This window comes from Ursus maritimus, unplaced genomic scaffold, assembly GCF_017311325.1.
Source record: "Ursus maritimus isolate PB19 unplaced genomic scaffold, ASM1731132v1 scaffold_24, whole genome shotgun sequence".
Lineage (NCBI taxonomy): Eukaryota > Metazoa > Chordata > Mammalia > Carnivora > Ursidae > Ursus > Ursus maritimus.
The window spans coordinates 41,034,820-41,052,997 of record NW_024424897.1 but is presented as its reverse complement, the minus strand read 5'-3'; the positions used below and the strand labels follow the sequence as shown (position 1 = coordinate 41,052,997).

Here is an 18,178-nt window from a genome sequence, read left to right as displayed (position 1 = left end):
TGGGGGGGGGGGAGGCGGTTTCTCAGCCCTGGTTCAGGACCAGCCCTGGTTCAGGACCAGCCCTATGGGGCCAAGCCTGGCTGGGGGGGTCATCACCTCAGGGTTGGAGGCTGGGCTCCAATTCCCCAGAAACAGAAAGGGGCAGCAGTAGAGGGTGGGGTGTAGGAACAGAAGAAAGGGCCTGGCAACCTCCCTGAATACTGCCCGCGGAGGGAGGGGGACTGATCAGGGACAAAACGACAGAAAGCTTCCCCTGGAGGGTACCCATCCCACTGTACTGTTGCTGTTGCTGCTCTGGGAGGGCGATGTCTAGTCCGCCTCCATCACCTCCGCATCCAGAGCCTGGCACTGGTGGGCGCTCCTGTGGCCTGAAGGAGGCAGGGTCAAGAGCAGTGAAAGCCGGAGCTGGGGCCAGGACCTGCTAAAGACCGAATCTTCGGTGGGAGGGGGCGTAGAAGAAAGGCATCCCAAGCCTGCAGTGAGACCTCTGACTCTCTGACGATGTGGCTGGAGAGCTGCACGTGAGCTGGCCAGCACGTGTGGGAGGCGACTCTGGAAGCTGAGCCAGCCTGAGGTACCAGGCCAGCTGACCCCGTTAGCTAAAGCCTGGGTTTCCAGGAGGGAGGGTACTTTCTTGCTCTCCTGCCCTAGTGGAGAAAGGGGCAGAGGGACATGGCTGCTTGTCGATTTCTGTATAGCTCTTGGGGCCAGACTTTTTTGGTGAAAACCTATCCCCCACTGCCAGACCCTTGGGGCAGAGGAGAAGCCAGCTGTGGGTAGAGCCACAGCCCTGCCCAGGGTACAGCCTCCAGGATGATTCTCGGGACGGGCAGTGGACTGAACACCAGGAGACCAGGCTGGGTCCTGGGGCTGCCACCGGTGGTTTGGGAAATGGCATTCCTTCTCTGTACAGGGAGATAATACCAGGTGGGGTTGCTCGGGTGATTGCAGGAACCATGAAGTGGCCTGGGGGGTGGGGGATGGCAAAGATTTGGGAGGGATTTGCGTTTTAGAGCCTCGCTAGTTAAAGTGTCGTTCCTTGACCATCCGCATCCACTCACCTGGGAATTTGTGGGAAAGGCAGAAACCCAGGCCCCACCCAGGTCTCCTGAACACAGTTTTAGCAAAATTCCCAGGTGATTCCAACGCACCCGTCACCCTCGTTCAGGATCCTGTCTCTTCCCGTGTTGCTGCGGGCTCTGTCCAGCGGACTGCTGCTGCCACAGGGGGTGCCTCCCCTGGCCGCCCCCTGAGCAGGTGGGTGGGGAGGGGCTGGGGCACCAGCTGAGCCGGGCCGGCAGGAACTGAGGCACGGCAACAAGGCATGTGGACGGTGGCTAGCTGCCTGTTGAGACAGCCTCGGCGGCCCAGGCCCAGGCCCCTGCAGGCGGCTCCCTTGCACCGGCGCGTGCAGCAAAGCTGACCGCAGCTGCAGGCCAGCCGGAGAGAGGGCTGGCTCGGCCGACCCTGACCCCAGGTGTGGCTAAGAGGGCTGCACCTCAGGAAGGCTGGGAGGGGACTGGGGACCAGGCCAGCTAAGGGCACAGTGGTTATAGGTCAAGGCCACAGGGTGGCAGGAAGCGCTGAGGCCAGAAGCCAGGCACGATCTAGGTGGAGAGCCATCACTGGACCCCCATCTCCGGCTGGCTGTTGGGCCCAGGCCCTTGCTTAGCCCAGAGGGGTGGGCGCTGCCCGAACTCTTGTCAGAGGGAGGCTGCCCGCCCTCCTCCACTCAAGCTGGCTGCTGTCAGGGCAGGAGGGGTTGTCGTGTGCCGCAAACCCTCAGTCTCCAGACCTGAGATAGAGAACCCGATGGCAGGGCCCCAGGGGGTGGGGTCTGGCCCTGAGCACCCCCAATGCCTGGCTTCCCTTCCCTTTCCAGACGCCGGGGAGGCTGGGTTTGAGGTGGACCGCGAGGGTGGGGGCACAGCGACAGCCGTTTCCTGAGAAGGGACCGGGGCGGGGGTATTTGCAGCTGAGAGAGGCCAGTTTGAGGAGCTGCTTCTTTGGGAGGGACGATGGAAATGGGGGTCGCAGCAGGGCTTGGGAACAAAGGACTGGTTAAGTTGGGCCCATGGGTGCGGCCCCCTCCAAGCTGGTGTCAGAGCCTGCCGACGAGTCCCGGGAGGAGCGGCCCTGCAGGAAGCGGATGATCTTCTCGATCGTGGCCTCCTGGTACTCGTGGGACCACCTGTGGGCACAGGGCCTGGTGGGTCAGGGGGCTGCGCAGGGGGAGCTCCTGGCTGGGGGCTGCGTACCCGCCCCCCTCCTCACTTGATGCCATTGAAGGTGAGCACAGCCTGCATGTCCTCAGGCAGGTCCTGGGGCTCAGGCCACTCGAAGCCATCGATGACCGGCACAATGTTCTTGCCGCAGCTCAAAGCAGTCACGATCTCCTGCAGAAAGAAACGGGGGAGGAGGAAGAGACCTGGGTCCCCATGTGACCCTGGGGCCAGACAGACACTGAGAGGGGTGCTGGTGCTGAAGTCCGCTTTGACTTCTCCCTCACCCCTTGTTTTTTAATAAAAATCAAATATTTGGTTTTTGCCTCAGATCCTTGGCATAGAGCTCCTGAAACGCTGGGAATCCCCGGATGACTGGAGGTTGGGGATGCAGGTGCCTAGCTAGCTTCTGGATTGGGGCTGCTTGCCAGGAAGACCAAGCTATGATGAAAACGTTGGAAATTTTAAGTATCCCACATACATTCACAGACGCACACCTCCCAGGAGGGGAGAGGGGTTAGAGATTGAGTTCACTCCCCAATGGCCAGTGACTTAATCATGCCTCCATGATGAAACCTCCATCAAATCCCCCAAGGATGGGGTGGGTTGGTGAACATATCTAGGTGTTGGGAGGGTGGCCTGCAGAGGGCATGGGAGCTCTGTGCCTCCCCGCCTGTGCCCCACGCCCCATACCTTTGCCCTATGCATTGCTTACATTTGAATGTGCCTGAGTTATATAGCCAGAAATAGTTAAGTGCTTTCTCAGCTCTGCACGTCATTCTAGCAAATTATTGAACTGGCCGGGGGGGGGGGGGGGGGGGGATGTGTGTGTCACGGGAACTCCTGAATGGCTAGCCAGGTCAGACAGAAGTGCGGGTAGTCTGGGAACCCAGGACTCTCAGACATCTCAAGTGAGCACAGACATGTGGGACTGAGCCCTTAACTCTCTATAGTCTGACACTTGCTCTGGATAAGTCAGTATCAGAACTGAACTGGGGGCTCCTGGGTGGCTCAGTCGTTAAGCATCAGACTCTTGGTTTCAGCTCGGCTCTCATAGGCTCTATAGCACACGCTCCAGTGGCAAACTTAATTAGAGTAATTTACTTAATATCTGTCTTCCCCACCAGACAGAAAGACAGGGATCATGTCTGGTTTTTAGCCATCTTTTATCTCAGCATCTTTCACAAAGCCTTGTCCATAGTCAACCCTTGCCAAATACTTAACAGATGGCTGGATGGCTGGAATGAATGAATGAATGAATGAATGAACGAATGAATGAATGAATGAATGAATGAGAGAGACAATATAGCACAGTCGTTAGGGGCCGCACTCTGGAATCATGAGATTGGGGTTCCCACTGAATCTCTGACACAGGCTTTGTGGCGTGAGGCAACCAATGGGCCCTCAAAGCCTCTGTTTTCTCTTCTGGTGGGGGGATACCTGCCATGTCCCGCGGTGAGTGGTTAGAGCAGCGCCCAGCATGTGGCGTGTGCTTAATCAATCACAGGTGTTAGGATTTCCTCCTCTGTAAAGGGGGTAATAAACCTCCCTCACGAGGTGGTTCTGAGGATATTACTTACTATTAATGGGTGCTCTGGTAAGTGCTTATTGAATGTTTTTTCCTTTCAAGGGGGAACCTCAGGGATTGCACTTTCTTGAGTGCAGTTCACTTGTGGTTTTCTATATTGATTACCCGCTAAATGTGGCTTCGGGGAAAGGAGTTTTAAAACCAGAGGCAACGAAGCATAACAACAACCAAGGAAGGCTGATGGAGCCTTTGGAACTGGTCCAAGGCAGAGGACCCCGCCACCCCTCCTCCCTCGATGCAGGCTGCCGCATGGGTATCAAGCACCCTTGGGAAAGAACCCGCATAACTCCAACCTTGATTGGTTTTTGGGGAACCTCTCATTTTATGAATGAGAAGAAGGAAGCCCAAGAGGGGAAGGGGCTTGCCCCCAAGTCACACAAATGCCCAGCCCAAGAGGGGCCAGGCTTCTGAATCGAGCCTTCAGATTCCAAGCCCAGGGCGCTGTCCGCCAGGCCCTCTGCCTCTCTGCTGAGAACTTGTATGGATTCTGATCCTGCACAAATTGATTTGAGAGCCTTTAGACATTCGTTTTATCCAGAACTACCAGAACCCAAGACAGCAGAATGCTCGTTGCATAGACTCAGAGTCTGGCCAGGAGAGGAAAATGGCTTGTTCAAGGTCATCCAGCAGGCTAAGAATGAAAACTTGATTAGAGTCGAGTGTTCTGACCTGGTGAACCTCGTGGACATGTATGGCCTTCCCAGTTATCTCAGCTTCCTCTGGCCACTGGTTCAAGTATTCCATAAACTCGTCAAGAGCCTACTTCATACCACACATGCTTGTAGGCATCTGGGATACAGAGTAAGCACGGCAAGGTCTGATCTCGCATGGAGGTCAGCTATTTCTCTCTTTATCCCAGAAGGCCGCCTGCCACCTGTTCTGGGCCATCAACCCATGATCCTGCAGGTGTCTCTTTGTCCCAACAGCCAACCAAGCCCAGTACTCAGCCCCTAAAACATGGCCTCCAGGGCCTGGCCCTCTTTCCCACAGTTGGTCTGGATGCACGGTGCAGCCAGACCCTTCTCCTGACAACTGCTGGCCTGGCCTCACTGCCCTTGTGGGATCCCTTTTCCCAGTGCTTTAAACACAAGTCTTCTCCCAGCCTTTAGGTAGCCTGCAAACTGGTTCTGTAGTTTTGTTTTTGTTTTTGTTTTTAAGAGAAGGAGAGAGCCAGTGGGGAGGGGCCGAGGGAGAGGCCAGGAGAGAATCTTAAACAGGCTCCATGCCCAGTGTGGAGCCGACAGGAGAGGCTCACGACCCTGAGATCATGACCTGAGCCAAAAGTCAAGAGTTGGACGCTTACCGACTGAGCCACCCAGCGCCCCAGGGGCGTGCTGGTAAATGTTTAACAAATAACTCTNTGCGGGCCGGGGAGGGGGGGGGACAACCAACCAAACAAATCCCTGATTTGTAGTGTTTACCAATTTCCTTTGTGTAAATACTCCCACCAGGGCTGATTTCAAGCAATGACCATGATGTCCCTGGACATGGACTTGGGAAGAGATGCAGACAATCATTTCTGGTGTCAGCTGAATCCCGCCCTATCCCACCACCCCCTCAGATCCGAGCCTCAGACACAGGCAGGTGCTGGGAAAGAGCATGGGCTTTGGAGTCAGATCGATGGAGTTCAGAGCCCAGCTCTTCAGATTTCGATACCAGCGGGGCCAGGGGAAAGAGCATTCTACTTCTCTGAGCCTCAGCTTCTTCATCTGTAAGCAATTACCAGTTTGCACCTGCCTCGGCCCCACTTTTGTCCTCTGCTCGTGCAGTCGCCCTGCCTGGGATGCCTTCTCTTCCACTTACCTCAATTCCTAAGACTCTTCTCAAGTTCTGCTTCCTCTGTGAAGCCTTCCCTGGTTATTCTAGCCCTTACTGTTCTCCCTCTTCTCCAGGCTCCTATGGTGAGTAAGAGGTTCACCTACATAGCCTAGCAGCGACACCAACCCATATACAATCTAGCCACGTCTGGGCAACTCTCGGTTCCTCAGCGGCTTCAGGACAAGGGTTCCATCTCAGATCACTGCCTTATCCCTCACTGATTAATAATTAGTAACCTGCAGACGTGATATGGACCCATTTCATCCATCCATCCATCCATCCATTCTGCAAGTATTCGGTAAGTTTCTAGCGTGTGCCAGGCACTGAAGACACACTGGCATTAATTAAACAGTGGTAAGCACTCACACTAATTACAAGAATAATTCCTGCCATTATAGACCAATTACTATAGAACTAGGCATTCTAAGGACTTGACAGATTTTAGCTCTTTTAATTCTTATAAAGATATCCTAGGGAGGCAGGGACGAGACTTCTCCCACTTTACACCAGCAAACGTGAAGCTCACTGTGGATACGTAACTTGCCCAAGGCCAGAGCTCGGATTCCAACGCACAGCTCTGTGCCCTTCGTGATCCCACTGTGACTGTCGCTAGGCTCTCTTGCCCCTCTTCCCTCACTGAGGTTATTTGTCCTTCTCTGACCCTCACGACCATCCCCACAAGGTGAATAAGGCAGGCAAGTTATCCCCATTCTCCTAATGAGAGCACTGAGGCCCAGAGAGCCTAAGGGACTTGCTAAAGACCAATTACAGCCCACACTGTGGCTCCTGCCTTGCGGCTGGGCCGCGGAGGTGGCTGGGGAGCGCGGATGAGACGGAATGGGAGGAGGACCTTGACCCCTGGCCACAGGCCAGTGCTGAGACCATGGGGGCCAGCACCTACCTTGTGCACCCAGTCCTTGCAGTCATGGTCCTGCATGCACTTGTCCAGGGCCCCGGCCGACAGCACCAGCACGAAGTTGCGGGCACCCATGACACTCTGGATGAGCTTGTCCTCGAACTTGCCTGCTTCCAGCTTCTCCACATCGATGAAGACGCTGAAGCCGTGCAGCTGCAGATGCACCTTCAGGAGGCTGGTGAGAGGTCCCGCGTCACTGCCCTGGCCCGGCCGCGAGGCCCCCTGCCTGCGGGGCCCCCTGCCTGCGCGCCCGCCTGCCTGCCCCTTCTCACCTGGCCAGCTGCGAGCCTGAGTTCCGGCGGTAGCTGATGAAGACATCTGGGATGTCCCCGCTGGGCTTGCAGCCAGTGCAGGGCAGCGGGGAGTGTAGCATTTCTGAGGCAGACAGGTGACAGCTTGGTAAGGGCAGCCTCTCCTCATCACTCGCCATGGGGCACGTCATCCCCTGCCCACCCAACCTTCTCAGCGCAGGCCAGCCAGGCGCAGGCTCCCTGGCTTGTTCAAAAGAGAGCCACCGAGACAGACAGCCGGGCCTACGGGAAGGAAGGCTGCTCACTATTGGTGAGTCCCTCTCAGAAGGCAGGCATCGTGTTTTAGGGACAGGAATGCGCACCTCCAGCCCCGCCCTCTCTCCGGAGCTCCAGACCTGAATGGCCAGCTGCCCACAGACACTGTAAACCCAACACATCCCAAATCCTCCCCCTGCCCCACCTTCCTAGTTCCCATCACAGCCAGAACCCGGGCCCCGACCCCTTACCTCTCATTCACTCATTCCACACATATTTACTAAGGATTTACTGTGTGCCAGGCACTACCGTTTGTGCTTGGGATACAGCAGTGAACAGAACAGACAGACCTCCACGACACCTGACTCCATGCTCTGGATTCCTCCGACTAAACATCCTGGGCTCCAGCCCCAGGGCCCTCCCTATGTCCAGGCCCCCAACTCAGCCTTCTCAGGGGTCTCCCTAAATCCACCCTTGCCCAGTCCAGTCTGTTTGCACAGCCACTGGAGGGGTCTCTCTAAAATCCAAGTCTCCAATCCAGGGTCACTGCCTCCACTTAAAAAACGTGCATGGCGGGGCGCCTGGGTAGTTCAGTCCATTAGGTGTCCGACTCTTGATTTTGGCTCAGGTCATGATCTCAGGGTTGTGAGACTGAGCCCTAGCTGGGCTCTGTGCTCAGTGGGGGTCTAATTGAGGATTCTCTCTCTCCCTCTGCCCCTCCCCCCTCACTCGCTCATGCTCTCTCTCAAAAAAATTTAAATAATAAAATAAATTAAAAGTTGATTAAAAAAATTAACACCCAGGGGCACCTGGGTGGCTCAGCTGGTTGAGCATCTGCTTTCGGCTCAGTCATGATCCCAGGATCCTGGGATTGAGCCTCATGACCGACTCCCTGCTCAATGGTAACTCTGCTTCTCCCTCTGCACACACCCCCCTTGCTCTCTCACCCTGTCTCTCAAATAAATAAATAAAATCTTAAAAAAAAAAATTAACACCCACTGCTAGAATGAATATAGATATTAATGAGATAGTATGTTTAAAGCTTAATACATATAGTAACTGGCAATAAATTTTAGCTAAATAATAAATTAGTAAGTAAAAAGGGTGCTAGAGCCCCAGAATCCATTCTGCCCTAGTGGTCTCCCTAAAGTGCCTCCAGAACCCATACTTGGTGAGCTGTTGGCTAAAGGCATAAGTCCCCTGTGTTCCCACCCCTATCCCCTGTAAGCACCCTCCCTGCTGTCTTAGCTCCACTTCTGCATAGACTGCTCCCTCTGCCAGGTGGGCGGCTCTTCCTGCTGCACCCCCTCCCCATACATCCTTTGGGACCTGGTTGGGCATCCTGTAAATGCCTAGACCTGGGTAGACCGGGTAGGCAGCGCTTCCTCCCAGCTGCCCCTGGAATCCTAGGCCTGCCTCCTGCTGTGGTCACCTACCTGTTGATATACCTGCCTTCCTTCCACCCTCCTACGCAGCTCAGACGAGGAGCTTCTTGAGGGCCAAGTGCACCATATTCATCTCTGCATCCTGGGAATCCAGTCTGGCACAGCTTCTGTGCTCAATCCACCCTCAGTGAGGCTCGCGGCCCCACCACGTGTCTCCCCTCACCTCCCAGGGCTAGGGCTAGGATGGGGTGGGGTCGCGGGTGGGCAGGCTGACCTCTGGCGGCCGTGAGGATGCGGGTGCGGTGCACGCCCAGGCGGATGCCGCAGTCCTCCAGGAGCTGCTGCTCCGACACGCGGTGCAGCAGGGAGCGGTCCAGGCCGCAGCTGACCAAGCCGTACGTATACTGGCGGAAGCGCGGGTCCAGGCTGCCCAGCCAGTCAGCCAGGTTGCTGCGGTCGCACGTAGCGTAGTTGGCGAAGGTCTTGAGCTCAGTGAGCTCCCTAAAGAATCTGCAGCCAGGGGAGAAGGGGACACTGAGGTCCTCACCTGGGACTGGCTAGTGGCAGAGGGTGAGGCCTGGCGGGCAGGAGGCGCCATACCTTTTACGGGTGATGCTGGATTTCATGCCCAGGTCGGTCTGGAGCTCCTCCTCGGTGAGCCGCAGAAGCAGGTCGCCATCTACCTGCTGCTCCTGGGGGAGGGATCAGATGTAAGGAAGGGCTCCCCTCCTCAGCCGTTGGACCCCACGCATAAGATGCAAGGAAAGGGAACTGGAGACGGCGATGGGGGAGGCGGATGGGTAACCCCGAAAGTGGTTGAGTACAGGCTCCCACACCCAAAATCACCCCTGGCGCCGCGGGCGTGCGGGCCGCAAGGGGGCGCTGTTGCCTTGTCCAGGGCGCCCCTAGCGGCCGCGCGCCCTTGGGATGCGCTGCTCTACCCGGAAGCTCTCGCAGTAATGGGAGAAGCCGATCTGCTGTAGCCACGTCTGGACCTCGGCCTCCTTCCAGCTGGCCACGCAGGGCAGGATGGGTCGCGGCACCTCCTCGCCCAGCAGGCGCAGCGCGCGCTTGGCCAGCGCCGACGTGGTGCCATTGGTGGAGTAGGAAACCAGGCGTTTCAGGCTCTGGATGGCTCCGATGTCGCTGAATACCTGGCGGTGGGGTGGGGAGAAGGGGTCTTGGGTCCCCCAGTTCACCAGCCATCCCCAAATGTGCCCAGTCCCTCCCCTCTTCTCAGCGCTGAAACTCCCATCATCTGCCCTAGCCCTGCCTTCATCGAATATATCACCTAGTTCTCTGAATTCCCCCTCCTGAAACTCTCTCAACTCTTGCCCTCATGTCTCCCCTCCAACAGCTTCCATCTCCCTGGAATGAAGTCTGGGCTCTCAGTATGGCTGCCAGGCCTGGCACAGTGCAGCCCCTGCCCACCATTCTCAGCTCATCTCCCCTTTCTCCAACCCACACTTGGCTGACACCCACCCAGTAAGGCTCCCCTACCTCTGGGCTCAGTTTTCCCAGACCTTTAGTTCTTCCAGCCTGCTTGTGGGAATCCTCGTCATCCGGTGGAATCCAAATTGATTAGCACCCCTCCATGCAGCCTGCTTTGATTTACCCACAGATTGGCCCATACCTCCAATTAGGCCTTGTACTCTAAATGCCACTGTTGTTAGTTGATAATGCAGGGTCCCCTGAACGATAAGCTGAGGTCATGTTTTAGTCACCTTTGGAGTCCTGTACCTGGCACACTGCAGGGTAATGAGTGGGGGCTGACTATCTCTTTACTGAACTGCATTCACTTGGTCTTGTTGGAAAAGGGGTGCCACAGCTAATGGTCATGGCTGCTGCCCAGGCCCTGTCCTCACCCCCTACTTCAAGTCTTTTCTCCCAAAGCAGAATGATCTGATTTATAAAGCAGTCCTCCCATGGCCCAACTCTGGGGCATAGAGGGGAAAATCAGAAGCTCCTAGAACATTAGACCTTGGAAACGGCCTTAAGAGACCCCCTAACACAACAGTCTCTTTTTAATCTGTGGGGACACATACAATAGGTGACAATCATCTGTGAGACACTCTCCTCTGAGCAGCCCACCTGACAGCTGTGGTACAGCCAGGGTGGTCCGTGTGGTGCCCACCACTCCCTGTGTCCCAGCTGTCACCAACTCCCAGACCCCCAGAGGAATGCAAAGGAGGGAGAGGGATGTTATAGGGATAATCTTGATTCTGTAATATTTAAAAAACAAAACCCACAAACTTTGGATAATTTAACTATTACTAGGTCCACGTGCAGGGTAAAACTGTTGTGTCCCGCTTCTTCAATTTTCCAGAGGCTAAAAAGGAAGCATGTAGAGGCCTAGAGAGGGGAAGGCAGCTAGCCGCGGTCACACAGCAAGTTAAAGCTGAGGGCAAAAGCTTCAGATCAGGCCCTGGGCATGAAGACCTCTTGGGACACAGGTGGGAGTTATCCAGTCAACACACTGATGTCCTGCCCCCCCAAGCTTCTGTCTCTGCACTCCATCTCCTTCCTGCATTCCAGACCCACGTGATGAAATAGCCCACTGGGGTGCCCTAAATGGTCACTGTTCATGCACCCCAAGCTCAACCTGTCCCAGTGAACTCACTTTCTTCCCCTCCCCCACGGCAACCTCTCACCATTTAACCTTATTTCAGTACCGGGTGCCAGCACTCATGGGGTTGCCTGTGTCCAAAGCCAGGAGTCACCCTCAGCTCTTCCCTCTCCTTCACCCAACCAGCCACAAGTCCTAATTCTGTCTCTTCAGCACCTCTGGGATCTGTCTGCTCTTCTCTGCCTCTTCTATCATGCTCCAGCCCACCTTCCCAACAGTCCCAGTCATGGCTGCCTAGCCTCCAACCTCACCCTTGCCAATTCCATTTCCGCACTGCAGCCAGGGTAGTCTGTGTAAAAGCCTGGGTTCCCTGCTTAAAACCCTTGGTCTTGCCTTCAGGGCCAGTGACTGGTCTCTCATCCTTCTCCTTGCTTCACCTAACTCTTATGTGTACTTCACCTCCCAGTCGAATGTCACTTCCTCCGGGAAGCCTTCCTAGACCCTAAATCCTGCCCCTCCCTCCCCCGCCCCCCACACCCACCTTGGTCTTGCCCTGCAGGCTCTTGATGGCAGCCTCGGCACAGAGATAGAAAGCCCCGATGCACTGCGCCTCCAAGCGCGATGAGTCAAGGAGCGGCACGAGGCGCTGCAGGTCGTCGGGCCCACGGCCCTGGCTTGTGTCACTGGCATCCACCAGGCAGCGGGCGAAGCGGCCGGGGTCCAGCGAGGCCACGAGCGGCTCGACGAGCGCCAGCGTGCCGGAGCGCTCCACCTCGCGCTCCACCTCCTTGTTGGTTGCCAGCACCGCCACCGCGAGGCAGGCGTGCAGCCGCAGCAGCTCGTCCTCTTTGGAGAAGGCGAGCGGGAAGAGCCACTCGGCGGCGCGCTTCTCCACCATGCGCCGCTGCGCCGCCTGGCCCCCGTGCAGCGCGCAGTTGCCCAGCGCCAGCGCGCAGTGACGGAGCAGCGCCGGGTCCGTGCGGCGGCACCAGTACAGCACGGCGTCCAGGCCACCGGCCGTCACCAGCCGCTGGCATGTCTCCTCTGAGTGCTTGAACATGTGCTCCAAGATGCCTGCCACACTCCGCGCCAGCTCCACCGGCTCCCGCTCTTTTGCCAAGTTCAGGATCACGCCCAACCCGATGCGCGCCACACGGTCCCTACCGAAAGAAAGTGGGACACAGACGATGGAATGGTGGTGCCTCCGGGGAGGTTGGCCACGCCCTGGTCACTTAACCTCTCTGGCCTCACTAGTGTCATAAAGGATATGAGGGAGAGCATTATCCTCCCTGCCTCCCCCTTCCACCTCCTGGCCTGCAAGGAACAGATTTCTCCGATTGTAAGAGTGCTCCATCCTGGCCACACCTTTACACTCCCTTACTGCTGTCTCCTCCCCCGCGGTGTGTGTCCTGGTTAAGAGCCCTGACTCTGGAGAAGATCCCCTGGGAGCTGTTTTCTTCTAGAAAGCTGTGGGACCTTGACTGCCTTCCTTTATCCTTCTATCTCAGTTCCTCATCTCATAAATTAGATAAAAGGAATACCTACCCCAAAGGGTCATTATGAGAACCAATGTGATAATCCATGTAAAGTGCTTCCCACAGGGCCTGGCACATGGGGAAGACTCACTAAATGTTAACTTATTATCATTTCAAGTATCACTCGAAGTACACCCCTCTTAGCCTTTCCCTCAAACCTCTCCTCACTCCATGTGGTGTGACTGGGGTGTATTTATTCATTCACTTGACAGATGAGGAACTACTGTGTGCCAGGCACTGTGCTAGGGTGACTAAGAGGCCCTGGAACTTATACACAGCTAATATGGAGACAAACAATACGCACGTGAACAATGAGTGAACAGGGCAAGAGTGATATGGCCCTAATGCTAGCAAGCAAGGGTGATGTAATGGACAGTGCCTGGGCGGAGGAGGAGGGGACATCTGAGAGTACGATACCCAGAGACTCCTGCCTGCAAGTGTCTGGGAGAAGAGCATAACAGGCAGAATGGACTGCAAGGACAAAAACCCTGAGGGCTGGTGAGCTTGGCATGTTTGAGGAATAGAAAGAAAGCCAGAGATATTTGCAATGTTTAAAACCGACAAGGAAAAATAAAAAAGCAACAAGGATTCATATATAGAATATATCAATAGTCAACAAGAAAAAGGCAGCATACTCAATAGGGAATGGCAAAGGATATAAATGGCAATTTACAAAAGAGGAAATCTAAAATGTTAACGAGGAAATAAAGTGATGCTGTAACTCATTAGTAATCAGAGAAGTGAAAATTAAACCAGCTATCACTTTACGAGTATTGGATAGGCAAAAAGCAGAAGCTGGGTAACAAAGAAGTTTGGCGAGGTGTGGGGCCATGAAAACCCTGAAGTTCTGTGGGTAGAGGTGCGTGCTGGGGCAGTCAATTTGGAAAGCAGGCTGGGATGCGTGGGTGAAGTTAAAGAGATATGTACCATATGAGCCAGAAATTGGGGCTCTTGAGTTTATATCCCTAAGGAACTGTCACAGATCTACAAAAGAATGCGGAAAAGGCTGTTCACTGCAGGGTTGTTTGCGGTGGGGGAAGATGGCGGCAGTCTGGTGTCAAGCCTGGGAGAGTGGAGCAGTAACATGGGCAGGTGCCCACTCTGGAGGACTATGGAGCAGTTACAAGGCACTGAACAGATGATACCATGGCACATGAAGGATCTTAAAAACATAATACTGAGCAGGTGAAAGTATGAACTGGAATGTGCTATATAACACAGCACCATTTGTGTAAATGAACAAATACATGTACACAAAACAAGAAAAAAGATTTGACCAGGACACAGATAAAAAGACAAGCATTAGATATATTGGATGGGTGACTAGGGCATTAATTTGGAAAGATGGTGGGACATTCATGAAGAGGAGAAGGGGAGATTGTGGAGATTGTATTTTAGGCACAGATGTATGCAAAGGCTTGGAGGTATCTGGGAGCTCTTGGGGACTTTCCCCACCTCAGCCACACTGAAGTGAAGCCATTTCTAGTGGCTGAGATGGAAGGTTCAAGGGGAAAGTAGGGAAAGAGTACTGGGGGCCTTCTGGGCCCTATCCAGGCATTTGTATTTATCTTGATGGCAAATGGAGAGCCACTGAAAGGCTTCAGGAAGGAGAGTGACCTGCTCTTGCATGGGTTTTAGGAAACACTCTGACTGCTCTTGGGAGGGAAGTCCAAGGGAGGGAGCCTGGATGCCAGCAGAGCAGACAAGACAGTCGCCACACTCCAGGCAGAGGTGAAAGGTTTCTGTCCTCCTGACCTCCACAAATGATGTCTTCCACAACTGACATTACCCCTAAAGACTTAAGAGATGCAGCCAGTCATGGAGTCCCTGCCGAGTGAGCATCACAGTGACGCTTGTGACTTTGTGTCCACTGCGGTTCCCAGCTGAGCCCATAACATGTCACAACAACTTTGCTGAGTTGATCTCTGAGCTTCCCCTGAAGTCCAAAACAGGTGGGTTCTAATCATTCACTTGGTCCTTTTACCAATGAGAAGGCCAAAGTTCAGGGAGGTTACATGACATGCTCAGAGTTACACAGCTGGTGAGAGGCACAGCTGGGGCCTGAATCTGTCTGTCTTCAAAGATCAAGATCCTTCATCTATACTTTGTATTTCCAGAACAATCTGACTACATAAACCCTGAGACTATCAGAACCAGGATGTGTGTGTGTTTTTTTTTAAAGAGTTTATTTATTTATTCATTCGACAGAGAGAGACAGCCAGCGAGAGAGGGAACACAAGCAGGGGGAGTGGGAGAGGAAGAAGCAGGCTCATAGCGGAGGAGCCTGATGTGGGGCTCGATCCCATAACGCCAGGATCACGCCCTGAGCCAAAGGCAGACGCTTTAACCGCTGTGCCACCCAGGCGCCCCAGAACCAGGATGTGTTTAAGCAATAATCTAATCCAATACTCTCATTTCCTGAGGACCAGTGAAGGGAAGGGCTTGCTCAGGAATATCAATTCAGAGAGGACTTTATTCTTTTTTGGCTTTGTTTTTTCCTTAAAATTTTTATTATTATTTTTTAATTTTTATTTACTTATTTGAGAGAGAGAGAGAACACGAGGGAGAACCAGACTCCCTGCTGAGCAGGGAGCCCGACCCGGGGCTCGATCTCAGGACCCTGGGATCATGATCTGAGCCAAAGGCAGACACTTAACTGACTGAGCCATCCAGGTGCCCCGTTTTTAAATTTTTTAAAAAGAGGAACTTTATTCTGAGTCTATTGACCCCCAGCTCTCCCCTTTCCCTATGCACTTGGCACCTTCACAGAACTTGAACTATGTTCTTGTTGTAAGAACTATATACTCAGCTCCCAGCTTCTGCAGCCTGAGAGGCTATGGGTCTGGATTCATATCCCAGTTCCAAAGGAGCGGGGAAATCATACACATACACGCACATATATGTATATATAATATACATATATGTGTAAATCCTTGTATGCATAGAATTTCTCTGGAAGCACATACTGTGCAAGAAACTTGTTTTGCTCATTTGTGTCCAAAGGGGGTCTGGGTAGAAAGAAAAATTCTTAAGTGTGTGACTTTTTTGTACCTTTGCACTTTTTGAATTTATATGCAATAGCTTTCTGTTTTATTTTTTAAACACGTCTCCTCCACTTATTCACTGCATATTTTTGGGAAAGCCATTTAACCTGAGTTAAACCACTTAACCTAATTTTGGTCTCCTAATGGTTCTGGGCTACACATTTAAAAGGCTAGCAGTCACGTGGGGCCCTCACTGGTGTCATGGGACCAAGTTCAGCGGGTCCTACCTTGTTGGACTTCTCTTGGCATTTGGGGGTGAGGGACACTGTGACCTAGGTTCCTGGGCAATGGGTGTAGTAGCACCCTGAGAAGAAGGGAATGGGAAAAGGAGTGGGTGCACTGATTGAGGAACTTTCTTTAAGAGGAGGTTGGTTGATGAGGAAGGGCAAGATTTCATCAACACAAATTCTCAGTGTGTCACCTCCCTTCTCTCCCTTCCAGCCTCAGCCCAGAGTAGTCTAAAGGTTGAGGAGATTCTGCCTTTCTTTGGGGAAAAAAAGTTGATGGCCACCGGGCTTGCTGAGCTCTGTCCTTGGTCCTGAAGTGCTGTCCGCACCAGCTCATGGTTTCCTCATACCAGGGACAATGGTGGGTGTGACTCCTCCCTCCGTAATTCTGAACCAGGTGAGTGTAGTTATTTTCAACCTTGAAAAGTATCAGTGCAGTTTGCATCTTGCAGCCCTCCTCTTCCTAGGGTGTTGGCTGCACCACTTCCCCAAGGGTTCTAATTACAGCTGCCACACCCCACATACCAGGCTAACAGGTATACCGCCACCCTGTGTCCACCAAATCCAGTAAGCACCCATTCTGTTTGCTAGCCCTCCAAATGTACTGATGATTGATAGTAGATGGGAAATTAATGACTTGTTGACTAAGCAGAACCCTAACTTGCTCTCCCAACTTAAATTGCTTCATTCATGCATTTTTGACAGTTGTATCATTTCCACCACCAACAAGGTTGTTTAATTTTTGAAAATGGTAAGGAAAGCACCCCTAATCCATGGCCATTGCACTTGTGAAAGCTGCATGAATTGAAAGTGACCCTTCCCAAACCCTTCTAAATCTGAGAGACCTGAGAATTCAGCATGTGACTACCGTGCGACAGTTTGGTCTGCTCTGGCATTGGAGGGGAGAGGAAATGAGTGCAAAGGTCCTCATATTCCAGGGGAGATCCCAAGAGGCAGACAAGAGAGGGGCAGGCAGGCCCCAGTTGGATCCCCCCTACTGTATCTTGGCTCTATGTGGGGAAGGGACAGAGAACACATACACTCGCCCCTGCCTAGCTCCTCACCTGTTTCCTCTTCTCTCACCCATTGATCCCACTAGAAAACCTTCTGTTTCCCATTAGCAGCCGCAGAATGAGATCATGTCTGGCCTGTTACGTGGGCCAAAATGGAGAAGGAGGAAGCAGGAGGTGGATTGGGGTTGACATAAAGGGGGCAAGTAACCTCAGGTCAGTACTCATTTCAGTGATCATTGCCCCTCCTCCTACCCCATTTCCTAAGCATTGTGTTCTCTTCCTTTCTCAGTGGCAGAGAGAAGGTAGCCTAGCACAAGCACTGCCAGGCAGTAGGATCCCAGCTCCATCCTCAGAACCAGGGACAGATTCCTGTCCTGTCACTCCATTCTTTCTCTCCCTGTCTCATTCGTCACCCCGCAAGTCCTGGCAGTGAATCCTGGCTGCACCCTCAGTTCACACTGTGTTGTGACTCTGGGCAAGGCACGAAAGTTTCCCAAGCCTCGTTTTCCTCATTTGTAAAATAGACACGCTGATACCCAACAGGGCTGTAGTGCGGGGATCTGGTGAGGGGAGGCGGGAAAAGGCACAGTGCGAGCCGCACGAGAGACCCGGGCTGTGGACCGCCCTTGCTGCCCCACAGCAACCCGCGCTCTCCCCTCAGCCCGTGAGCACACTCACCGGTTCTCAGCCACCAGGATCTGCTCCAGCAGGCGGGCGGCCTGCACGCGCGTCTCCAGCTCCGGCGCCTGCAGCAGTCGCAGCAGCAGGTCGAGGCCGCCGTCCAGGCGGATGGCGTCGCACAGACCCTGGGCTACCTCTCGGCCCACGGCCGGAAGCAGCCAGGCCTCCTCCACCAGCTGGAAGACCTCGGCCAGGCCGGCGCCCACGGCCCGCGCACCCCCCGCCTGCTTCAGCGCTGACAGCGCCTGCTGCAGCTCGGGCAGCGCGCGCTCCAGGGCACCCTGCACCTCGGTGCCCGCCCCGGGCGACACCTCGCGCGGCCCGCGCCCGCCCGCTGTCCACCACGGGCCCGCGCCGCCGCCCCCGTCCGGCCCCGGCACCGCTAGCCGCTCACCGCCTGGCCGGGGACCGGACATGGTGAAGAGGCGGCACAGCTTGTAGGCGGAGAGGAGCAGGGTCAGGACCATGGGCCCAGGGCTGCGGGGGACATCCCCGGTCCGGAGGGGCGGAGCGACCCGGGACTTGGGAAAAGGGGGACAGGAGAGGGATCCAGGGGAAAAAGGTGCAGGAGGGAGGGATGGATAGAAGGCTACCTACCAGGAAAGGGCGCTGGCCCGAAGTCTGGGGGAGGGGCAAGGGCAGGATCTGGGACGGAGCTTCTGGGGGAAGGGATGCGG

The 18,178-nt window shown here is 54.5% G+C and overlaps 1 protein-coding gene across 1 annotated transcript; it reads right to left on the bottom strand.

The window, feature by feature from the left end:
• Positions 1-1,863: 1,863 nt before the first annotated feature.
• On the bottom strand, positions 1,864-17,968 carry SARM1 (sterile alpha and TIR motif containing 1). The gene is made up of 9 exons (XM_040641045.1): positions 17,499-17,968; positions 11,543-12,161; positions 9,377-9,589; positions 9,036-9,127; positions 8,710-8,945; positions 6,817-6,919; positions 6,530-6,719; positions 2,275-2,396; positions 1,864-2,191 (listed from the first exon to the last, which is right to left on the bottom strand). The coding sequence occupies exons 1-9, from the start codon at positions 17,966-17,968 to the stop codon at positions 2,062-2,064; spliced, it is 2,175 nt and encodes a 724-aa protein (XP_040496979.1). The 3' UTR covers positions 1,864-2,061.
• Between the last annotated feature and the right edge of the window lie 210 nt (positions 17,969-18,178).